Below are 25,925 nucleotides of genomic sequence, written 5' to 3' on the forward strand. Positions count from 1 at the left end.
TCTTTTCTATGTCTCTCTCATATGCAGGGGCGGACTGACCAAACGGGCACTCGGGCACCACGAAGGCCTGGGGTCAGTAGGGGGCCCCATGAGATGCCCCTGGTACCTTTCATAGGCTTTTTTGGGTGTGGTTTGAGTGTGGGCAAGGAAACAGGGGCCCCATGATCCCCTATTGCCTGGGAGCCCCATGAGTTGTCAGTCCACCCCTGTTCAGGGGTGTTGATAGTATCCAAAAGACCCAGAGCACCTTTGGGCATACCTAGGGTGAGAAGTTGCAGAGTACCACAGTGAACAGGGCTTATGTCCTTTTCTTGTTCTCCCTATCGCTTAAGATTTTCCCTCTGTTTGCTCCCCTTTTGGTCTACAGCATCCCTTCTTCTCTACTAGTACCTGCCCAACACTATAGAGGTTGAGCAGCACAGAGGGATGTCTACAGTATATGTCTGTTACACAAACTTTTACCCATACTGTACGCTCCTGTATACAACACAAGCAGTTAGCACTCCTACCTACCTTATGAAGTAGTGGCTAAAGTCCTGAGACCTGGGGCATTTAACTGGCGACCCAAGGCCACAAGCCTAGGTCTAGCAATTCCCCTGCTTGTATTATGGGACAGTTTTATTCAAACTCTTATGTCTTAAGAAACAAACATGTTTTTGGGGGGTTAGGGCCCCTCTTTCATCAAGGCTTGCTCTTTCAAACAAAGTGTACTGGACCGATAACATTGGAAGAATTCTGAGGGGTAATTAGTCTGTTACAAGTTAAGCCAGCTTCTAGAGCGATCATCAGACCACCCCTCAGGATCACTGCAGTACACATTTTATTTAATAGTACCAAGCCCTGATGAAGGGCCACTGAACTCCTGACACAGGCTGGCTTTTTTTGACATGAGTCTAAATAACATTAAATCTGAACTTTACACATTCTGCTTTTGGAGCTTTCGTTTTTGCATTCCCAGTCCCTGCTTCGATTACAAAAAAGGTAAGAGCCATGGGTGTAAGTACAGGGGTCACAATTGCTACCTGGCCCCAGGGGCCCCATGCAGCCCCCTGTACACCTGAATAGGAGGGGCAGCATATAGAAGAGCTGATCCCCCAACAGGCATTCAGCGGCTGTAGGAGGAAAATGGAGAGGAGCTTTACTTCTATATGCTGCCCCACCACCCCTCCTATCCAGCTTCCTCTTCTTTCTGCTGCCCTGGGGCCTCTGTGTAATCCCCTAGCCCCCCCTGTCATGCCATTCACCAGCCCCTTCCTTTTTTGAATGAACAGAGTTAGTGATCTGTACCGATCACTGACTGTCCATTTATAACTGAAGCATAGTGAACTGTGTTCACTATGCTTCAGTTTATGAATGAACGGAAATCTCTGTATAGAGCTAGTTCTGTCCATTCATTCTGTGCTGCTGAGGCTGCAGAGATGGAGATTCAGGGTTGTGTCCTCAATCTCCTTTCTCTGTCTCAAAGGTAAAACTTCAGATCTGTTTAGACCCCTGATATCTCAACAAAGCCCCCCAATGGGGCTCCTAAGATATTGTAAAAAATATATTTGTAAAAATAAAACAAAATGGCAAAAAATAATAAAAAAAATAAAATAATAAAAAAAATACTGACCACAGTGGCAGAACTACCAGGGTTGCAAAGGTCGCACTTGCAATTGGGCCCTGGTTTTTCAGCCACCTGGCTCAGATGTAAGGGCCCCAAGCTGGGGGTCAGGAGGGCTCTCATGGTTCCTTACACCAGAGCCCTTTTAGGTTCTAGTTACGCCTCTAGTAAGAGTCTGAAACCCAGGTAAACATAGCCTAATACTGGTGTACCGCATGCTTCTTACCATCTTGTCATCTATGACTTTGCTCCAGTTGACTTTTGGGGCTTCTAGGGTGGCAACCTTCTGGTTGTAGATCTGATCGTGTTTCTGTCTCTGGCTGCTAAGACGTTCTTTCAGCTGCCGGATGCTGGCGGGGAACAATTGACAGTCACTTGGGCACCACGGAACACACAAAAACATGATATGAATGCACAGTCCTGAGTTTAAAGTGGGTAGTCCATAATCTACTGGTGGGACCACCATTGTTCAGTGCATGGGCAGATCTTGTACAGTTTTTTGTTTTTTTTTTACTTCAATAATTTTATAGAATTTTTATCAAATGATATAGTCAACAATATCAAAACAGGCTGGTATATCTTGAAGAAGTGTTTGAGAGAACATGAGAGTCTACAAAATTGTATAATCTCAATATCGGAGTCTACAAAATTGCATATCTATATAAATAAAGTTCTTTTCTTTTTTTTTTTAACAAATGTGCTATAGTGTGCTAACTAATTACTTCTTGGCCTGGATTAAAAATGCATTGCTGTCCTTCTCGTGAAAATGCTATTTACTTGGCTGTAATGACCCAGAACAAGCTTTTAAATCAGGAAATCGGACCTCACCAGCTCCATGATTGTTTTGCAGTTGTGTGGCTCACATACTGTATTATATTATTATACAGTATTTCTATAGCGCCAAAGGGTATGCTCAGCGCTGTACAGTAGCAAGGGGGACAGAACATGAGACAAGACAGTAACAATACAATACACGAGGGGTTCGAGGGCCCTGCTCTTTCGAGCTTACAATCTAGGAGGGAGGGGAAGGTGGCACAGGAGGAGATGGCTGTGGGGGACGGAGTGGTGGGAGGAGTGGAGGAGGTTAGTTGTTAGGTGAGGTCAGGTGTTAGGTGAGGTTGGGGTAGGCTTCCCTGAAGAGGAGTGTTTTCAGGGTGCGCCTGAAGGTGAGGAGGGTAGGTGACAGTCTGATGGATTGGGGTAGGGAGTTCCAGAGGATTGGAGAAGTCCTGCAGTCAGGCGAGGCGTGGGAGGAGGAGACCAGGGAGCTAGAGAGTAGGAGGTCCTGTGAGGAGCGGAGGGCACGGGTAGGGTAGTATTTGGGTATCAGGTCAGTTATGTAGTTCGGGGCGGCATTTTGAATGGCTTTGTAATTCAGAGTTAGCAGTTTGAATTTGATGCATTGGGCAATCGGGAGCCAATGAAGGGATTGGCAGAGGGGGGAGGCGGATGTGGAGCGCTTGGTGAGGTGGATGAGTCTAGCCGCTGAGTTTAGGATCGACTGGAGTGGGGATAGTGTTCGTTTGGGTAGGCTGGTGAGGAGGGAGTTGCAATAGTCCAGGCGTGAGATGATGAGACACCTGTAGTCTTCTGTACTGTAGACACCTAGGCGTCTTCAATGGAAAGTCAGCAAAGGCAATTCCTCTTATTTCTATCACAATAGCGTTCCCTGCCCCAAAGGCAGGGAAGTGTATACACTGATCTCCCCCAGACTGCCATTGTGCACTCAGAAAAAAGTCACTCAAGTTACAGAGAGTCTTGTGATCATTCTCAGCGCACTCTCAGTATGACTGCACTACCAACACAAATCAAAAGTGTATGCAAAGCCAACATTTTTATTTTATGTTTTAAAGGGTGAAACTGTGAACGGTGCGTATTATGCTGCTCAACTGACGCGTTTGCGGGAGGCCATCAAGGCGAAACCCCACGGAATGTTGAAGAAGCGTGTCCTTTTCCACCAAAACAATGCACCAGCGCACAAGTCCACCATTGCAATGTTGGCCATCGAGTCTTGTGACTTCAGACTACTTCCACACCAGGGGCCATTTGGAAACTTGGGCACTGCCCGAGGGCCCAGGGTCAGTAGAGGGCCCCATGAGATGCCCCTGGTACCTTTTTCATAGGATTTTTTGAGTTTGGGATCCCCTATTGCCCGGGGGCCCCATGAGTTGTCAGTCCGCCCCTGGTCAGGAGATGGATAAAAAACATTTTCAAGGGCTTTATCAATGCATAGAAGCACAGTAAAGTCTATTATTAATATCCGATTGCCTCACGAGGGATCAGGAAGGAATTTTTTCCCTGCAGGAGCAAACTTGATCATGCTTTGCTGGGTTTTTTTGCCTTCCTCTGGATCAACTGTGGGTGTAGGATTATAACTTTTTTTTTTTTTTTTTTTTTATGGTTGAACTGGATGGACGTTTGTCCATCCAGTCCATTTGGAAACTCAGGCACTGCCTGAGGGCCCAGGGTCAGTAGGGGGCCCCATGAGATGCCCCTGGTACCTTTTCATAGGCTTTTTTGAGTTTGGGCAAGGACACAGGGGCCCCATGATCCCCTATTGACCGGGGGCCCCGTGAGTTGTCAGTCCGCCCGTTCCACACCCTCCCTACTTGCCAGATTTGGCTCCCTCAGACTTTCATCTTTTCCCTAAGCTCAAGCAACTTCTAGCTGGTACCCACTTTCCATCAGATGATGATGTTATGGCTGCGATGGAGGAGTTTTTTGACATGAAGGATGAAACGTTCTACATAGAAGGAATAATGGGCCTGCAGAACCGGTAGCAAAAGTATGTGGCGCTGAAAGGGGACTATGTTGAAATATAGCCATGAACGATTGAGCTCCCGACAACCTTTCATTGGTAAGCTGAGAACTTTTCAGTCGCCCCTCGTAGAGGGAGGAATTAGAACCCCTGGTGAGTTATTGCTGCCTCTGTTCCCTTGGTAAAGATTTGCCTTCTCTATTTGTCCTGGGCAGCACTGGCACTTAGAAAGCGATGGAAGAGTCAAACCAATTGTCCCCAGGACAGGAATAAGGAGAAAATCTTCCAATGGGGACACCTGTTCTGGTGACAACTAATATGGGCCCATCACTTTGCAGAGATTTTCCAGAGATACAGCAGGAAAAAAAGAGAAAATCTCTACAAAGGGACACAGAGTTTTAATTGTAATTGCTGTATTTTGTACTTCTCTATGTCTCGTGTTTATGAGCAAAATAACATCACATTACACCACAGTGAACTCTGTCTTCTTCACGTGGACCAGTGGTGTAGTGGATTTCTGGAACGACCTATCAAAATGTATTTCTGTCCATGAATGCTATATGTTGGGCGGAGCACTACTTTATCTCCTTAGTGTTGGAGGGTAAAACAAATGTTAATGCCTGAATTTTGCAACTTTGACATGTGTTAGTAAAACTGTACATATCATCGCAACTACTTAGTGCAGCCATTCTCAACCTTCTCAACATGGAGGAACCCTTTGAATAACTTTCCATTCTCGGGGAACCCCTGCTAATAGTTACTATATCTACAACTCATGATACATTGGTGTGATGGTCAGTGGGAAGAATGCTCCTTACCAGGGGCAGACTGACAACTCATGGGGCCCCTGTGTCCTTGCCCAAACTCAAAAAAGCACATGAAAAAGGTACCAGGGGCATCTCATGGGCCCTCTACTGACCCCGGGCCCTCGGGAAGTGCCCAAGATTCCAAATAGTCAGTTCGCCCCTGCTCCTTACATTTGTTGTCATTGGGAAGAATTACCCCCTTATAGATAGCTAAAAATATCTTGGTGTCAGTGAGAACTTCTCTGAGAGGCAGAAAGTGCTGAAGGAACCCCTAGCAGCCTTTGGAGGAATCTAATGCAGGCCATACATGGTTCGAATTCCAAACAAATTTTCGGCTGAAAATCAGAAACGTCGTTCGCTCGGTAATCCGATGGCACCATCAATGATTTCGAAAATTGACCGACCAAGTCATAAAGTTCACCCCATATAACAGGCGAAACTTCTGTTCCTTCCAGGTCACGGCTCATGCGTGTATTCTTTTCGGAAAAAACGATCGTACGATTCGACCATCATTGAGTTGAAAAACGGTCGTTTTTCACAAATTTTCCAACAAACCCGATCACCGAAAAGGGGAGGAACCACGAAAATCGGCCGTTGCCCTACTAACAGAGCGAAAATCGTCCGATTCCTTAGGTCCGATTTTTGGACACAAAATCAGTCGATTTTCGACCCATGCATGGCCGGCTTTAGGGTTCTATGGAACCCTGGTTGAGAAACCCTGATTTAGTGTATCCAGGTGTATTATACCTTATTGTTTTTTTTTTTTCAGGACAATCTCAGCTTTCTTTTGGTGGTAAATGATAACGGATATCTCCAGATTTTTGCATATTTCTTGCTATTACAGTAACTTACCACCAAAGAACAACCCAAAATAAATTCTCCTGCTCCTGACGGTCACAGCGATACCACATATGTGGATGTTATCTGTTGATGTAGTCGGGCCCAAAAACAATAGTGTGCATTTTGTTTTTTAATCCTGCCTAAAACACTCTGACACTAATGATAATTTAAAAAATGCTTTTTACAAAGTCTTCCCCAAAATATACTGACTTTGACCCTTACATTGGTTGTCGAGCGGCCACACATTTGCGTGCAATTAAGAAAGACATATGTGCTGACAGCGAGCTCGCAGCACACATGTCCGGTACTCTTTCGATCGGAACCTTTCCCGATCATGTGACCACCGTGACGGCGAATCCCGGCGGTCACATGACCTTAAAATCCCGCCTCCTGGCTTCTGAAACCCTTAAAGGGCCGGTAGGTGCCGGCGCTAAGGGGTTAACCTAGATCTGGATTTTTTTAATTTAATTTTTAGATTTTTTTTTTTTGTTGGTTTACATTTTTCTCCCCCAAAAGGAGAGAAAGATACAATGTATCTCTCTCCATTCAGAAGAGAAAGAAAACACATGGGCAGGCTGCACTTTGATCATTTTGATAGCCAATCAGAGGCTACTGCAGCGATTAGGTGACCAGGAACCAGGCGTCCTGGGTCCCAGTCGTTAGTACAAGACCCAGGGCTCTTAGTGAAAGCCCCATCTCTGTTCTGGGAGCTCGTTGTGCGGAGCGGTCCCGGCACAAAGACAGTACACATATATACGGCCTCATTGATAATGACCTACTTCTGTTAGGCTGCATATATGCGTACCATTGGCACCAAGGGGTTAACAAGCGTTTCTCAGAATAGAATGCATAGACATGCGGTCATCCTATACCTTTCTGTATCCTAACCGTCAATTTACAGCAGCTGGAAGATATATGGAAGCAATATTAAGTCATCAGCTGTCAGTTGCTCCCATCTATTTTGTTTAGAACTCCACTCCTATTCTTCCTAATCTGCAATGCAAATGTTCTTACACATGTTGCCGTTTCTTTTTTTTTTTTTTTTGCATATGGCCCTGATTAGCCATGCTGGAAGCACAGCGTATATTTTTTGTCCCTAGTCTGCAAGAAAATTACTGTATCTGTCGTAAGAACTGAAGATGGTGAAAAAAAAAAAAGAAATCTACAAAAGTAAAGAAGCTGCGTGTACAGACATGCATGTAAGGCAGGAATACACGGTAAGAAAATGGACCGATCAGTCATCCGATGACCGATCGACGTTCGTTTGTTGGTCGAAATCGTGGCCCACATTAACCAATATGACAAAACAAAAATCTTCAATGAATGAATGCATACAAAACAAAACAAACATTTTTGGAGTGCACAAGTCTACTGGGAACCCAGCTCAGGAACAGTGGGAGCCCCCGATATTGGGCAGTGCTGGTGTGCAGACCTAGGAACCCAGCTAAGGGATACTGAAGCCCCTCATGATGGGAACAGCAGGTGAGCAAACCCACAAACCCAGCTCAAGGATAGTGGAAACCTCTCATAATGGGCACAGCAGATGGTTCAGATCCGGGAACTCACTACAGGGAAGATGGGAACCCCTCATAATAGGCAGAGCAGGTTTGTAGACCCGGGAACTTAGCACAAGGGTTGTGGGAACCCCTTACAATAGACAAAGCTGGTGTGCAGACCCCGAAACTCATCAGAGGGATGGTGGGAATCCCTCATAATAGGCAGAACAGGTGTGCAGACCCTGAAACTCATCAGAGGGATGGTGGGAATCCCTCATAATAGGCGGAGCAGGTGTACAGACCCCGAAACTCATCAGAGGGATGGTGGGAATCCCTCATAATAGGCAGAACAGGTGTGCAGACCCCGAAACTCATCAGAGGGATGGTGGGAATCCCTCATAATAGGCAGAACAGGTGTGCAGACCCTGAAACTCATCAGAGGGATGGTGGGAATCCCTCATAATAGGCGGAGCAGGTGTACAGACCCCGAAACTCATCAGAGGGATGGTGGGAATCCCTCATAATAGGCAGAACAGGTGTGCAGACCCCGAAACTCATCAGAGGGATGGTGGGAATCCCTCATAATAGGCAGAACAGGTGTGCAGACCCCGAAACTCATCAGAGGGATGGTGGGAATCCCTCATAATAGGCAGAACAGGTGTGCAGACCCCGAAACTCATCAGAGGGATGGTGGGAATCCCTCATAATAGGCAGAACAGGTGTGCAGACCCTGAAACTCATCAGAGGGATGGTAGGAGTCCCTCATAATAGGCGGAGCAGGTGTGCAGACCCTGAAACTCATCAGAGGGATGGTGGGAGTCCCTCATAATAGGCGGAGCAGGTGTGCAGACCCTGAAACTCATCAGAGGGATGGTGGGAGTCCCTCATAATAGGCGGAGCAGGTGTGCAGACCCTGAAACTCATCAGAGGGATGGTGGGAGTCCCTCATAATAGGCGGAGCAGGTGTGCAAACCTGGAAACTCATCAGAGGGAGGGTGGGAATCCCTCATAATAGGCGGAGCAGGTGTGCAGACCCTGAAACTCATCAGAGGGATGGTGGGAATCCCTCATAATAGGCGGAGCAGGTATGCAAACCTGGAAACTCATCAGAGGGATGGTGGGAATCCCTCATAATAGGCACACTCTAGTCATGGCCTGGAGCTTGAGGAGGGCTCTTTAATGATAAAAGGCAGGTCTTTTCTAGAAAAAGATTTTCTGTATATTGTGACATGTCAGGAATTTCTTCATGCTTTTAAAGTTACCAAAAAGGTCCACCTAAAAAAAAAAAAAGAAGGTCTTTCTGTATGTTCCCCTATAAATGCGCCCCGTGAATGAGAGGCTCCTCTCTCTACAAAGGCACATGACTGACTGGCCACTCCGGCCAACCACCTGCCATGGATAAAGTGTCACCATGTCTCTATTTTTGTCATCGGAACTCCTAATCGGCTCAACTTTGACCCTCTTAAATGTGAAAAATGGAAACCGGCTGGAGAAGTCTGAGATCGACTTCATCTGAGACTTCACCGCAGAGACCCTCATGGCAACTGACATGGGAGGAGAAGACTGACGCATGGGAATAGGACCCTGCCATGTTTCCTATGCTGTCTGTATCTCCAGAGGAGAATATTCCTTCGATTTGTGTCCCGGGGTCCACTGTCCAGGGGCTGACTGACAACTCATGGGGCCCCCGGGCAATAGGGGATCATGGGGCCCCTGTGTCCTTGCCCCTGGTAGCTTTTTCATAGGCTTTTTTGAGTTTGGGCATCTCACGGGGCCCCTTACTGACCCCAGGCCCTCGGGCAGTGCCCGAGTTTCCAAATGGTCAGTCTGCCCCTGCCACTGTCTACAGAACAAGAAGTGAGGGAAAATCTACCAAACAGGTACACAGGCAACCAGGGGCGGACTGACAACTCATTGGGCCCCCGGGCAATAGGGGATCATGGGGCCCCTGTGTCCTTGCCCAAATAAAAAAGGTACCAGGGGCATCTTATGGGGCCCCTTACTGACCCCGGGCCCTCGGGCAGTGCCAGAGTTTCCAAATGGTCAGTCTGCCCCTGCAGGCAACACAGATCCCACCTCATTTCCTGAATGGAGGATGCCCAGTATCATCTAGCCCTCCCGGGCTAGATAATACTGGACGTCCTCCATTCAGGAAATGAGCCTTACTGTTCCTGGCCCATCCTATTCATTTATTGGATTTCAGTTCTTTCATTCATAGAGGCTCAGCATCACATGTGGGCAAATGCAGCCTGCCTAGATACTCCAGTCCCACTTCTCCAGACCAGGGGCGGACCGACAACTCATGGGGCCCCCGAGCAAAAGGGGATCAGAGGGCCCCTGTGTCCTTGCCCAAACTCAAAAAAGCCTATGTAAAAGGTACCAGGGGCATCTCATGGGGCCCCCTACTGACTCCGGGCCCTCAGGCGTGGCCCGAGTTTCCAAATGGTCAGTCCGCCCCTGGTCCAGACTAACATCCACTCATCAAGGCAATATTTGCATACCTTCTCCAAAGTGAAACGTGATAGAAGTTAACGCTGCAGTTTATTCTGCTTATACTTTGCCTTCCCTGGTTCCTCCTTCCCCTCTCATCAACATGCTAATTATATTTTTACATAAAGTCTGTTTTCATTACCTACTTTATTGTACATCAAGTGACATCATCACTGGGTTTCTGCACTTCTCTATGCAATGCAGGAAGATCATGGCTGGTGGCAGGGTGCTGTACGAAGCTGCTGAAAATACTGCAGCACCCTTCCTCAGTACTCCTCTCAAGAGCAGTGGTGTATTTAGGTTTTGTGCTGCCCTAGGCAACACAAAAATTGTCTGCCCCCACAGACACCGACCAACACAACCCCCTCTTCCCATCCCATGGAGAGAGCCTGACATTTACCAACAACACCCCTGCCCCCCACCCGGGACAGCCTTCCACTACCCTCATCCACCCACGGCGATAGAGAGACACTCATCTTCACAGCTCTGGACATCCAGGGACGTGAGTCAGGCTCTACATACACCATCAAGCAGCCCGCAGCCTCTCTCAGATCCCACCTGGTTCCCACGGCACGCATGTCCCTTCTTTCATCCCTTCTTCTGGAGGGAGGTGCTGCCCCCCTGAAAAATGCCGCCCTAGGCAAGTGCCTTGTTTGCCTTGTGGTAAATACGCCCCTGCTCCAGAGTAGTCAGTCCTGGTGCAAGCAGTGGGTTAGCTCTTTGGAGAAGGTATGCAAATATTGCCTTGATGAGTGGATGTTAGTCTGGAGGAGTGGGCTGGACTGGAGTATCTAGGCAGGCTGCAATTGCCCATATGTGATGCTGAGCCTCCATGAATGACAGAACTGAAATCCAATACATGAATAGGATGGGCCAAGGACAGTAAGTCTGGGGAGAGCTAGATGATACTGGACGTCCTCCATTCAGGAAATGAGATGGGATCTGTGTTGTTTACAGCACAGGAAGTGTAATCTCCCCATAGTGGCAACAAATCTGATGGGGTTTTACCTCTTCCCTGCTGTATCCAAAACCAAGTGGGTCATTGCAACCTAACCTGCTATTCTGGATAGCTGTCCACCTACAGTAAAGGATCCCCCCTTTAAAATAATCACATTTTGTTGCTTTGCAGCCGGAAATGAAGACAGCCACCGTTATTGTTTTATCCAGTTGTATCTACTTATAACATCCAAGTGAAAGATGTAACACGAACGTGTCAGAAACAAATTCAAAAACAGAATCAGTGAGTTGGAAAAAGGATCACCCTCCCAGGGGTGGACTGACCATTTGACCACTCGGGCAGTGCCCGAGGGCCCGGGGTCAGTAGGGGGCCCTATGAAATGCCCCTGGTACCTTTTTTATAGGCTTTTTTGGATGTGCTTTCAGTGTGGGCAAGGACACAGGGGCCCTATGATCCCCTATTGCCCGGGGGCCCCATGAGTTGTCAGTCCACCCCTGCACTCTCCTCTTAAAAATGACTTCAAGAGTAGCTAGTCACCTTCTCAATGGCACACAAAGCCATTTGACTTTCAACTGTGAGCAGCTGTGGTCGTTTTGATTAGCTCAGCATGAAAAGAGCTTTCCTGGAACATTTCAGTCTCTAGTAGCGCAACTTAAGCAAACAATCAACTATGGGTGGCAAGTCACTGTCAAAAAATCTCTGGGATAAAGTTGTGGACAGACACAAGTCAGGAGATGGATAAAAAAACATTTTCAAAGGCTTTATCAATGCATAGAAGCACAGTGAAGTCTATTATTAATATCCGATTGCCTCTCGGGGGATCAGGAAGGATTTTTTCCCTGCAGGAGCAAATTGGATCGTGCTTTGCTGGGTTTTTTGCCTTCCTCTGGATCAACTGTGGGTGTAGGATTATAACTTTTTTTTTAATGGTTGAACTGGATAGACTTTTGTCTTTTTTCAGCCATACTATGTACAGCAGGGGCGTATTTACCACAAGGCAAACAAGGCACTTGCCTAGGGTGGCATTTTTCAGGGGGGGCAGCACCTCCCCCCAGAAGAAGGGATGAAAGAAGGAATACACACACCATGAGAACCAGGTGGAATCTGAGAGAGGCTGAGGGCTGCTTGATGGTGTGTGTAGAGCCTGACTCTCATTCCCGGGGATGTCCGGAGCTGTGAAGATGAGTGTCTTCCTCTCTATCGCCCTGGGGGTGGGTAGTGGAAGACTCTTCCAGGTGGGGGGCAGGAGTGTTGTTGGCCAATGTCAGGCTCTCTCCACGGGAGAGGAAAGGGGATGGGTTGGGTCGGTGTCCATAGGGGCAGGTGATTTTTGTGTTGCCTAGGGCAGCACAAAACCTAAATACACCACTGATGTACAGTAATTAAGAAGTGGAAGGTATTTGGAGCGATGACCTGATCCAGGGAGGGTCTGTGTTGTGCCAAACTGGGTGAAAGAGCCAGGAGGAAACTGGCCAGAGAGGCTACCTAGAGGCCTACAGAAACTTTGAAGAAGTTGCAGGAATTGATGGCAAAGAGTGGTCATTGAGTGCATGTGACAACAAGATCACAAATCTCCACAAATGTGGCTTGTATGGGGGGTTGCAAAAAGAGCCACTCCTCAAGAAAGACCACATACAGTCATGACCAGGGGCGGACTGACAACTCATGGGGCCCCCCGGGCAATAGGGGATCATGGGGGCCCGTGTCCTTGCCCAAACTTAAAAAAGCCTATGAAAAAGGTACCAGGGGCATCTCCTGGGGCCCCCTACTGATCCCGAGCAGTGCCTGAGTTTCCAAATGGTCAGTCCGCCCCTGGTCATGACTGAGTTTTGCCAAAACGCACCTTGAAGATTCTGAGGCCACATGGAGAAAGGGGTTCTGGTCAGATGAGATTGGCCTCAACACTGAACGATATGTCTGGCGGAAGTCCAATCCAGCTCACCATCCAAATTCCACCATTCCTCCAGTACAGCATGGAGGGGGGGAATATCCTGTTATGGCGGATTTCTCTGCAGTAGGGATTGGAGCACTTGTCAGGATAGAAAAATGGATGGGGCAAATCCCGTCACATTCTGGAGGAACATCTGCTGCCCTCTGCCAGAAAGCTGTCAATGGGAAGAAGGTTTACCTTCCAACATGACAATGGTCCAAAGCCCACAGTGGTTGGAGGAGGAGAAGATGAATGTCCTTGCATGGCCTAGTCAGAGCCCAAACTTAAACCCCATAGAAAATCTGTGGAATGACTAGAAGACTGCAGTCCACAAACGGTCACCATCAAATGTCACTGAACTTGAGCAGTTCTGCAAAGAAGAGCGGGCAAATATTGCAAAGTCTAGATGTGCAAATTAGTAGAGACATCTCCCAACAGAGCAAAGGCTGGAATTACAGCAAAAGAGGGTTCAACAAAATACTGACACAAGGAGGTCATCCTTTTTCCAACTCAGCGATTCTGTTTTTGAAATTTCTTATGAGTTGTTGGTGTTCTATCTTTCACTTGAATGTTATAAGTTGCACTGAGTAAATACAGCTGGATAAAACAAAAACGGTGTCTGTCTTCATTTCAGGCTGCAAAGCAACTAAATGTGATTATTTTAAAGTGTTACTAAGTCCACAACAGAAGAATCAGTCTATATATGCAGTAAAGCATGCTTGTTATACTCACAGTGGAACCTAAGGGGTTAATCCTCCGAATTGTGTAAAAAGGCTGTTTGATTCTGACTTCTCTGATCCTCCCCTTCTTCCAATGCCCCCCTCTAACCTCCTGATAAGATATATGTGTGGAGTCACTCTGCACATGTTCAGCTTGGTGTGTATCGCTAGAGAGGTTTTTTTTTTTTGCTTGGGAGAGTGCATATGATCAGCATAGGGCCAATCAGCACTGTCCAAACAGAGGTCAGGGGTTCTGCATCCTCCTACAGCAGAAAGAATACTCCTCCTACAAGCTTTAACTAGTGCTCTGTTGATCACTGATAGAAGTCACCAGACTGCTATATACTGCTGATGAGAAAAGGTATTTAGCAGTCTATATTTACTAAAATAATTGCATTTCCATGTTGTGTGTATTGTGGGAGACTAGATATAGTGAATGCGGGGTCCTGGGAGACCAGATATAGTGAATGCAGGGTCTGGGGAGACCAGATATAGAGAATGCGGGTTCCGGGGAGACCAGATATAGTGAATGCAGGGTCCGGGGAGACCAGATATAGTGCATGCGGGGTCCGGGGAGACCAGATATAGTGCATGCGGGGTCCTGGGAGACCAGATATAGTGAATGCAGGGTCCGGGGAGACCAGATATAGTGAATGCAGGGTCCGGGGAGACCAGATATAGTGAATGCAGGGTCCGGGGAGACCAGATATAGGGAATGCAGGGTCCGGGGAGACCAGATATAGTGAATGCGGGGTCCGGGGAGACCAGATATAGTGAATGCGGGGTCCGGGGAGACCAGATATAGTGAATGCGGGGTCCGGGGAGACCAGATATAGTGAATGCAGGGTCCGGGGAGACCATATACAGTGAATGCAGGGTCCGGGGGGACCAGATACAGTGAATGCGGGGTCCGGGGAGACCAGATACAGTGAATGCAGGGTCCGGGGAGACCAGATATACAGGTGAAACTCGAAAAATTAGAATATGGTGCAAAAGTTCATTTATTTCAGCAATGCAACGTAAAAGGTGAAAATAATATATGAGATAGACTCATTACATGCAAAGCAAGATAGTTCAAGCCGTGATTTGTCATCATTGTGATGATTATGGCTTACAGCTCATGAAAACCCCAAATCCACAATCTCAGAAAATTTGAATATTACATTCAATCAATAAAACAAGGATTGCACATAGAACAATATCGGACCTCTGAAAAGTAGAAGCATGCATATGTACTCAGTACTTGGTTTGGGCCCCTTTTGCAGCAATTACTGCCTCAATGCGGCATGGCATGGAAGCTATCAGCCTGTGGCAGTGCTGAGGTGTTATGGAAGACCAGGATGCTTCAATAGTGGCCTTCAGCTCTTCTGCATTGTTCGGTCTCATGTCTCTCATCTTTCTCTTGGCAATGCCCCATAGATTCTCTATGGGAGTCAGGTCAGGCGAGTTTGCTGGCCAATCAAGCACAGTAATCCCACGGTCATTGAATCAGGTTTTGGTGCTTTTGGCAGTGTGGGCAGGTGCCAAGTCCTGCTGGAAAATGAAGTCAGCATCCCCATAAAGCTTGTCTGTGGAAGGAAGCATGAAGTGCTCCAAAATCTCCTGGTAGACGGCTGCGTTGACCCTGGACTTAATGAAGCACAGTGGACCAACACCAGCAGATGACATGGCTCCCCAAATCAACACAGTCTGGAAACTTCATACTGGAATTCAAGCATCTTACAGTGTGTGCCTCTCCATTCTTTCTCCATACTCGGGGTCCATGGGCCTCTCCATTCTTCCTCCATACTCGAGGTCCTTGGTTTCCAAATGAGATGCAAAAGTTGCTCTCATCAGAAAAGAGGACTTTGGACCACTGAGCAACAGACAAGGTCTGATTTTCTTTAGCCCAGGTAAGACGCTTCTGAAGTTGTTTGTTGTTCAGGAGCGGCTTGACAAGAGGAATACGACATTTGAAGCCCATGTCCGGGATCCGTCTGTGTGTGATGGCTCTTGATGCACTGACTCCAGCCTCAGTCCACTCCTTGTGAACACTTTTGAATGGCCTTTTCCTGACAATCCTCTCCAGGCTACAGTCATCCCTGCTGCTTGTGCACCTTATTCTTCCACACTTTTCCCTTCCACATAACTTTCTATTAATGTGCTTTGATACAGCACTTTGGGAACATCCAACTTCTTTTGCAATTACCTTTTGAGGCTTTCCCTCCTCATGGAGGGTGTCAATGATGGTTTTCTGCACAACTGTCAGGTCAGCATTCTTTCCCATGATTGTGATTCCTACTGAACCAGACTGAGAGACCATTTAAAGGCTCAGGAATCCTTTGCAGGTGTTATGGCTTAATTAGCTGATTAGAGTGGGACACTTTGAGCCGAGAATATTGCACCTTTTCACAATATTCTCATTTTCTGAGATTGTGGATTTGGGGTTTTCATGAGCTGTAAGCCATAATCATCACAATTATGACAAATCATGGCTTGAACTATCTTGCTTTGCATGTAATGAGTCTATCTCATATATTAATTTCACCTTTTATGTTGCATTACTGAAATAAATGAACTTTTTTTTATTCTAATTTTTCAAGTTTCACCTGTAGTGAATGCAGGGTCCGGGGAGACCAGATATAGTGAATGCAGGGTCCGGGGGGAGACCGGATATAGTGAATGCAGAGTCCGGGGAGACCAGATACAGTGAATGCAGGGTCCGGGGAGACCAGATACAGTGAATGCAGTGTCTGGGGAGACCAGATATAGTGAATGCAGGGTCTGGGGAGACCAGATATAGTGAATGCAGGGTCCGGGGAGACCAGATATAGTGAATGCAGGGTCCGGGGAGACCAGATATAGAGAATGCAGGGTCTGGGGAGACCAGATATAGTGAATGCAGGGTCCAGGGAGACCAGATATAGTGAATGCAGGGTCTGGGGAGACCAGATATAGTGAATGCAGGGTCCGGGGAGACCGGATATAGTGAATGCAGGGTCCGGGGAGACCAGATATAGTGAATGCAGGGTCTGGGGAGACCGGATATAGTAAATGCAGGCTCCGGGGTTTAGTAACACTTTAAATGGGGATGATTCTTTTCTATACCCACTGTGAATGCTTCCTGCAAATGCCAGTGGCGTGTTCCCAGGCCCACGTACCATCACACGAGCCTCTGCCTTCCCTGCTGAATTTTTAAAATTGTTCTATTAGGGATAGAATGGGAACACCCCAAGGTCTATGGGAAAATAGTCGAGAACCTGGGCAGGGCGATCTCACAGCTGGAGCCCCAAATGAAGTCAACGGGGGGCTCAACATGTCAGATTCCTGACCATTTAAAGAGCACCAGTCATCTGTAAAGATCCAGTATAGAAGGCATGTAGAAGCACTCACTCCTCCTGGATCATGTCTGCCTGCGGATGATTGAGATGACGAGCCAGCAGGGCATCCGTTTCCAGCACCACAATCAGCTTCTCCGACTCCAAGATGTTCTGGTAGGTGTTGTCCTTGTGCATCACAGGCTGGGAAGAGACAATCTTGTCCACATCCTGCAGGGAAGACAAAGCGATTAACACGTGAACAGATTCATATGACCCACGTTGATGGGATGTTCATGGTTTTCTGGTCTAATCGTGATGGACCACATTTACTAAAGGGATTTACATAGAAACTGCCTGTGGTGCCTCCCAGTAACCAATCAGACTGCAGCTTCTGCTGGAAAAGCACACGTTTCAATTAGATTGGTTAATATACATATAACCAAGTGTACCTGTCAACCAAAAAGGTACCCATATACAAGTTAAAGGAAGAGAGAGAGAGAGAAAAAAATATATATAATAATAAAAAATATAAATATATATATATATTTATATAAAATTTAGAATTATTTTTTTTTATTTCGTTTATGGGGGGGGGGTTGCCCATCTGTGTTTGGGTGCTGAATAAATGGCACTGCAGCATTTCAATGCACAACATAGGTGTTTCCCACCTTACTGCATGCATTCCTGTGGCCCAAAAGTGTGAACCAAGCCTTGTGTTCTATTTTCTAAGAGTTTTTTTCCCTTTTTTGATCATTTATTGTTTGCTGACTTTGACATTTTTAAAGTTACTTTTTCTATCTGAAAAAAAACCCAAAACATAAAATAATGCAGCTAATGAAGAATCTCAGCCGTCCTTGGGAAGGACTGCAGATGTCAGAGGGCCATTAGAGGGAGTATTTTCACATCTGCAAGTCATTAGATCTCAGCATTGGGGAGGTTAGTTTGCAAACAAGGAGTTGCGTTTACATAACTGAGGATTTGGGGTGGTGGCAATCACTGAGAAGTTTAGTGTTAGGGTTAATTTTAGGTTTGAATTCACAGGGAGGGTAAGTGTGAGGGTTATGGTTGGGGTTACAGGGAGGGATCGTATTAGGGATATAGGGAGGTTAGTGTTAGGTTTAGAGTTATAGGGAGGGTTAGGGTTATATTCAGGGGAAAAGAAGAAGTATGGCCAAAGCTTTTGGGTATACTTTTCCTGTGGCTCATAGAAGTGCACTTAGTTCTGAATTCCTGTGATCCGTATTCAGCTAAAGCCCCCTGTTGGCTGACATCACAGAGCCGATCAAGGCTCTGCAGGGATTCTGACAATAGTGTCAGGATCCACCCAGATGCCTGACTGGCAGATGGCTCTGCCTCTCAACGCACCGCTGGGAGACTGAGCCAATCGGTCTCGCTCTCCACAGCCCGGAACTCCAGTGAGTCCTGGAGGGGCAGAGCAGAGAGCCAGTGACTGACAGTCATCGCTTTGAGCTCAGAGTGGATATGAGAACTGAGAGATCAGCTGTCTTTGATCACTCAGTTCTCGGTGTAGAGTCAGCGGGGGGGGGGGGACAGATGCAGTAGTTTGTTTTTTCTTTTAATCTGGCACTTCTCTTTAACCTCTTGGCACCGGCCGAGCGGCCACAGATTTGTGGTCTATTAAAAAAACCATATGTGCTGAGAGCGCGCACCCAGCACGCTCCCAGCACACACTCTTTTTCGATCAGGACCTTTCCAGATCATGTGACCGCCGTGACAGCGAATCACGGGGTCACATGACCTTAAAACCCCACCCCGCCTCCCGGCTTCTGGAACCCTTAAAGGGCCGGGAGGCGCTAGCGCCAGGGGGTTGAATGTCTGAGTTATAGGGAAGGTTGAATAGTATTAGGGTTACAGTGAGGGTAAGTGTGAGTTATGGGGAGGATTGGAGTTACAGGGAGGGTTAGTATTGGGGTTGCAGGGAGGGTTAGTGTTGGGGTTACAGGCAGGGTTAGTAATGGGGTTACAGGGAAGGTTAATGTTGGGTTAGTGTTGGGGTTACAGGCAGGGTTAGTATTGGGGTTACAGGGAAGGTTAATGTTGGGGTTACAGGCAGGGTTAGTATTGGGGTTACAGGGAAGGTTAATGTTGGGGTTAGTGTTGGGGTTACAGGGAAGGTTAATATTGGGATTAGTGTTGGAGTTACAGGGAGGGTTAATGTTGGGGTTAGTGTTTGGGTTACATGCAGGGCTAGTATTGGGGTTAGAGGGAGGGTTAGTATTGGGGTTACAGGCAGGGTTGGTATTGGGGTTAGTATTGGGGTTACAGGGAGGGTTAGTATTGGGGTTACAGGCAGGGTTAGTGTTGGGGTTACAGGCAGGGTTGGTATTGGGGTTAGTATTGGGGTTACAGGGAGGGTTAGTATTGGGGTCACAGGGAGGGATAGATTTTGGGTTACAGGGGTGGTTAATGTTTGAATTATAGAGAGTCATTTTATTTTTCTGCTTCTTTATTTTTCCTTAAGTGTTGCCACTTTTTGTAAGAATTACTTTTTTTGGATATAACAATATACATTTTTATTTATAAAGTTTTTAAAGTTTTATTTATAACTTTTTTTTAATAAATGTATTATATTTATAAAAAAGTGTCATTTTAAATATTTCTTATATGTTATTATTTTGTTGATATAATTTGTTTTATTTTTACACATTTTCCTTTCTTCTTTTTTTTTTTTTTTGCTGGCGTTTGGTGCATTGTTTATTTATACCTTTTTTATTTTGGTCATTAATATCTATCTTTATTATTTGCATTTTTTTTCTTTTTTTAAGGTATGATACATAATTTACACTTTTTTTTTTTACTTTTTCCTGTATGTGTTGATGTTGTGTTTTTGTGCAGTAGTTGTCGGTTTTAATAAAAAAAAAGCCTAATTTATGAGTATAATTATTATCTATCAAAGTATGCGATATTATGGTAGATTGGCCACAGTGGCGCCCCTAGGCAGGTGTGGGCCGCATCGGGTGACACCTATGACACTGGACACACTCTACGAAAAGGTAAGTTTTAAAGCAAGCAGACAAGTCCAATCCATTATGCTCCCCAATCCGCAGATCCGATCCATCCTGCGGGGATCGTCGGTTTGCAACCTATACGGGGTTAACTGATCTCTCCACGAAAAGGTAAGTTTTAAAGCAAGCCGACGATCCCCGCAGGATGGATCGGATCTGCGGATTGAGCATGATGGGTCGGAGTCTGATCCATTATGCTCCCCATTCCGCAGATCCGATCCATCCTGCAGGAATCGTCGGCTTGCAACCTATACGGGGTTAACTGATCTCTCCACGAAAAGGTAAGTTTTAAAGCAAGCCAACGATCCCCGCAGGATGGATTGGATCTGCGGATTGAGCATGTTGGATCGGAGTCTGATCCATTATGCTCCCCAGTCCGCAGATCCGATCCATCTTGCGGGGATTGTCGGCTTGCAATCTATACGGGGTTAACTGATCTTTCCACAAAAAGGTAAGTTTTATAGCAAGCTGACGATCCCCTCAGGATGATTCGGATCTGCGGATTAAGCATAATGGATCAGAGTCCGATCCATTATGCACCCCAATCCGCAGATCCGATCCATCCTGCGGGGATCATCGGAGGGGTGACACCAAGTGTTACCGCACCGGGTGACACCAACCCTAGGGACGCCCCTGATTGGCCATATTGGCGTGGCTGTGAATGACTTTTTTTTTAGCGTTGCTGCGGGTTACTGCTCCAGTTTTCTTCCAGTCTTCTTTATTTATGTTGTCATTCATGTCACGGGATTACAGCCCCAGGTGTGGCGGCAGGGTAGAAAGGTGTCATCATCGCTCTTTCTGATGCCATGTATGCATCAAGTAGGGCGAAGTGATGGGGGGGTCACTCGCAGTTCCCCCCCCCCCAAATCAGAATTTCTGAGATGATTTTTACCTTTTGAAGCTTGGTGTCGGTGTCCACGATATATCGCTCCACTTGGTCGGCATTTTTCTGCAGTCGGTCGATGAGCTCCGACAGTTCCTTGTTGGAGGAGACCCTGTAAGAGGGGAGAGAAGGAGACCCGAAGTCAGCCAGGCACAACATGCTCGGAGCTCAGCAGTCACACAGCTTTGGATGTCCTCCCACCCCTCTGCTTCCCACCCCTGGGCTGACCGAGAGCCGTGTGGATGCCAAGGGGGAGCTCGGACTGGATCCCTGCCAGCTCATTAGCTGGTGACTCACCCGGCCTTTTGTATTACTTTCCAAACTGTGCGCATGCTGCAGCCAGGGGATCAGGCTAGATAACAGTGCGTGTGTGTCAGCAACGCTCCCATCTGCACACTACAAGCACCACTGTCATCCTTATTGAACACTCATCCTTATTGAACACTTACTCACCACTGTCATCCTTATTGAACACGTATTGAACACTCAGGCCTGGCCATCTTGGAACCCATGGTGCGTAGGCAGACCCTGCCGCTACGGAACAGCGCTAGGCACATATATAGAACACGTTTCATGGACAGGTTACCTTTAGGGCCCATTCACACGTGTGCGTTGTGGTAGCATGCGCCAAATCGCGCGTTGCCATAATGCACAGCAAATCACGGTGCGTTGCAGTGCCATTCCAGGGGCGGACTGACATCTCATGGGGCCCCCGGGCAACAGGGGATCATGGAGCCCCTGTGTCCTTGCCCAAACTCAAAAAAGGTACCAGGGGCATCTCATGGGGCCCCTACTGACCCCGGGCCCTCGGGCATTGCTGCGTTTCCAAATGGTCAGTCTGCCCCTGTGCCGTTCATTGTAAAATGGAACCCCGACACATTATACAGATGAGCCCATCGCACCCCAGGCTGCTGTACAGTACATCACAGCGCAGTACATCACATGCATCGCTCTCTTTCTCCTCCCTTTGCTAACGTCACTTCCGGATCCTCGGAGCGATTGTTGACTACAGCACACTTAGGTTTGGGTATATTAAATCTGTTCTGTGTATATCCGCGGCAATATCTGGCTATATAAAGAGAATAAATCCGACGCAGGCAGAAAAATGGTGTTGCCACTCCCCTTCTCCTGTGAGTGACATGCTGTGCTAAAGATGAGACCAGCATGAGCCTCCTGCAAAGGGTTTGGGGGAGCCGGTGTCCTCTCCTTGCTGGTCTCTGCCTTCACAAAAACGAGAACTTGGCACCAGTGATTTATGACATAGATTGGCATCACTTCAGTAATGCTGTAGTTATCTAGTGCGTATTAAATATCTGGAGGCACCTAGTGGAAATCAGTACCCACCAGAGGAGGAAGTACCACCACCATTGCTGAAGAGATCCCCAAGGTGCTGTGGGAGGATTTCCTAAGAGGCAATTGTCTGGCTCATTGGTCCTGCGGGGCCTGGGCAGGAAGGTGAGGGGGCACCCCTGTCATTTTGGATTCACGTTTGAAGCTGGGAGAACCTGCATGATTTTTGTGTGTGTGTTTCATATTACAAGACGGACTTATATTACTGGGAGGACTCACAGCACTTGTGCCATTTCATTGGTTTTTTATTTAAGGATGTGGAAAGGGCAATTATAGCGCTGCACTGTTTTATAATTTTGCTCCGGAGCTTAGTAGATGGGGTAAAGCTTCACTTTGCAAAGAATACCCAATCACAAGCAAGAAATTTAAAAAAAAAAAACAGCATTTTTGCTTGCACATGATTGGATGATAGACATCAGCAGAGCTTCCCCTTGGATCTAGAGCAACTGCACTTGGAGTGCACAGACTATTTGCCTTTAGTGACTCAACCCCATTGTAAGATAGAGCCCAATGCACCCCATCGCATTGTACAGTAGAGACCAAAGCACACCAATACATGGTATGGTACAGCTCAACACACCTCAACACGTTGCCTAAGGCACCCCAACATTGTACAGTAGAGCCTAAGGCACCCCAACATTGTACAGTACAGCCCAACATACCCTATCGCATTGTACAGTACAGGCCAACGCACCCCAATGCATTGTAGAGTACAACACACCGCATTGCATTATTATTATTATACAGTATTTATAAAGCACTCAGCGCTGTACATTACAATGGGAGACAGAACATGCGACAGTACAATAACAATACAATGCGATACACGAGGGGTTCGAGGGCCCTGCTCCTTGGAGCTTACAATCTAGGAGATTGTACAGTACAGCCCAACACACCCCATGGCATTGTACAGTACAGCCCAACACACCCCAATGCATTGTACAGTAGAAAACAAAGCACACCAATACATGGTATGGTAGAGCTCAACACAACTCAAACGTTGTATAGTAGAGCCTAAGGCACCCCAACATTGTACAGTGGTTCCTAACAGGGGTGGACTGACAACTCATGGGGCCCCTGGGCAATAGGGGATCATGGGGCCCCTGTGTCCTTGCCCAAACTCAAAAAAGCCTATGAAAAAGGTACCAGGAGCATCTCATGGGGCCCCCTACTGACCCCGGGCCCTCGGGCAGTGCCCAAGTTTCCAAATGGTCAGTCCGCCCCCGGTTCCTAATGTATTGTACAGAAGAGGCCAACACACCCCAATGCATTGTACAGTACATCCCAACGCACCCCATCATATTGTACAGTACAGCCCAACACACCCCATCGCATTGTACAGTACAGCCCAACACATCCAATGCATTGTATAGTACAGCCTAACACTTTAGAGTAAAATGCATTTCATCACTATATACAGTACAGCCCAATGCACCCCAATAAATTGCACAGCAGAGCCTAACACATTGTATGGTAAAGCCAAGGAATTGTTTTCAGCAGGAACATAGGGGTACGCAGCTCCAGCACCTCCAGCACTGAATGTGTATAATGGTAAGGGGTACTGGGGTGTGCTGGCTCCTACGAGATCTAGTGTTGCTGGAGGGCATCTATTTTTGCATGGTGGTCTACTGTTTCTAGGCAGTTTCTATTGCTGCTTGTGGGGGGGTCTATGGTTGCTGGGAGAGATTTACTGATGATGGAGGGGTCTGTAGTTGCTGGCTGCTGGAGGGCTTATTGATGCTGGCTGCTGGATCTGTTATTGCTGTTGGGGGTTTGGAGATCTTCACACTCTTTGTCAGCTGGTGCATGTGCTCTGAAGGAACAGTATACCCGGCCATGTCCAGAGACTCCCCAGCGCATGTGCGGGAGTGACATTATTGTGGCTTGGCCAATCAGACAGCTGGAACTCACGAACCTGGAAGGAAGATTTGACTATACAGTATGTAAAGCACAGTGTACATTTCCAGTGCTGTATAAAAATCTAGTTGTAGTTCATCATTATCCTACTGTGATTATTGTGTGGAGTCCATTACAGGAATATCCACATACAGGGCTGTGGATAAGGGGGTACCACCAGTCCTCATGTACAGGGCCCAGGTCTGCCGGGGGGCCCAGGTAGATGGGTAAATCATAGGTGGGCAGAGAGGGCGATTGGCACAGTGGGGGGTGTGCATTTACTGGAACCGATCCCCTTTATGGCTCTTTTTGCAGCAGCAGCTCCTCTTTCTCCTGCTGGCTATCTGCTGCAGAAGAGAGTACCAAACAGGGGATCAGTTCCAGTAATTGCCCCCCCCCCCCCACTGCACCCATCACCCTCCATGTGCCCCATACATTTCCCCTGCTGCCCAGGACCCCCTGTGTGCCCCCAATCCTGCAGTGCTTCCCTCCTGCCCACTCCACTGGCAACTGCAAGCACTCAATAGGATCCTCTAGGACTGAAAGTGGAGGAAGCGTGTGGGAAAGGTCACATTTATCAGCCCCTTTCATTTTTGAATGAACTCAATGAGTGATCTGTACCAATTGCTGTGTTTATTCATTACTGAAGCATACTAAACTAGCAGTAAACACATTTTTTTTGGGGGGTGGGGGCCCTGTCAGGTATGCTGTATGGGGCCCCGTATTTTCTAAACAGCAACCCTGTCAGTTGTACATCCTCGTAGAATTTTACTTGACTCCAGGGAAACCCAATTAGGACTTTTTAAACTGTCAGGCATGTGAGATGTAATGAACACAGAACTGGTCATATGGATCTATTTCCCAGATTCCTGCACGCCACATGATTTCTGGAATAGATTTCTCACCTCATAGTCCTCCGTCACGTCAAGACTCATACATATGATATAATTACTTACAGACGCCACCAAATGTTGCGTCTCCTTCCACAAAACCAAAATGGATAAGCGTGCTTATTTTCATATAATTATGTTTATTGAGACCCACAAAGGCTATATAGTAAATCCTCTTTGTGAGCATCAAATGACTTTGCAAACCCAGATATTACCATGTAAAAGTAGCAGTGACATCATCCCTGTGCTGTACATAGCCTGTGCAGAGAGCAGTTGTTCGGGAACTGAAGGAGGGACCCAGCAGCTCCATCCACTATTTATTTATTTTATTTATTTCAGGTACTTATATAGCACTGTCAATTTACGCAGCGCTTTACATATATATTGTACATTCACATCAGTCCCTAACCCTCAAGGGGAGTACAATCTAAGGTCCCTAACCCTCAAGGGGTGTACAATCTAAGGTCCCTAACCCTCAAGGGGCGTACAGTCTAAGGTCCCTAACCCTCAAGGGGCGTACAGTCTAAGGTCCCTAACCCTCAAGGGGCGTACAATCTAAGGTCCCTAACCCTCAAGGGGCGTACAGTCTAAGGTCCCTAACCCTCAAGGGGCGTACAGTCTAAGGTCCCTAACCCCCAAGGGGTGTACAGTCTAAGGTCCCTAACCCCCAAGGGGTGTACAATCTAAGGTCCCTAACCCTCAAGGGGTGTACAATCTAAGGTCCCTAACCCTCAAGGGGTGTACAATCTAAGGTCCCTAACCCTCAAGGGGTGTACAATCTAAGGTCCCTAACTCACATTCATACATACACATACTAGGGGCAATTTAGACAAGAGCCAATTCACCTACCAGCATGTCTTTGAAGTGTGGGAGGAAACCAGAGTACCCAGAGGAAACCCACACAGGCACAGGGAGAACATGCAAACCCCAGGCAGGTGGTGCCGTGGTTGGGATTTGAACCAGCAACCCTAGTACTGCCAG

The 25,925-nt window shown here is 47.1% G+C and overlaps 1 protein-coding gene across 2 annotated transcripts in view; it reads right to left on the reverse strand.

The window, feature by feature from the left end:
* The window catches only part of PPL (periplakin), a 130,724-nt gene that overhangs the window by 26,247 nt on the left and 78,552 nt on the right, over positions 1-25,925 (reverse strand). For both annotated transcript variants that reach the window (XM_089694098.1, XM_089694097.1), the window contains 3 exons: positions 20,818-20,920; positions 16,973-17,127; positions 1,830-1,953 (listed from right to left, as the gene is read on the reverse strand). In XM_089694098.1, coding sequence (XP_089550224.1) covers positions 1,830-1,953; positions 16,973-17,127; positions 20,818-20,920 — 382 coding nt within the window. The remainder of the gene's footprint in view (positions 1-1,829; positions 1,954-16,972; positions 17,128-20,817; positions 20,921-25,925) is intronic.

Source organism: Staurois parvus, unplaced genomic scaffold, assembly GCF_062004578.1.
Source record: "Staurois parvus isolate SC_StPar_1 unplaced genomic scaffold, SC_StPar_1.0 ptg000649l, whole genome shotgun sequence".
NCBI lineage: Eukaryota > Metazoa > Chordata > Amphibia > Anura > Ranidae > Staurois > Staurois parvus.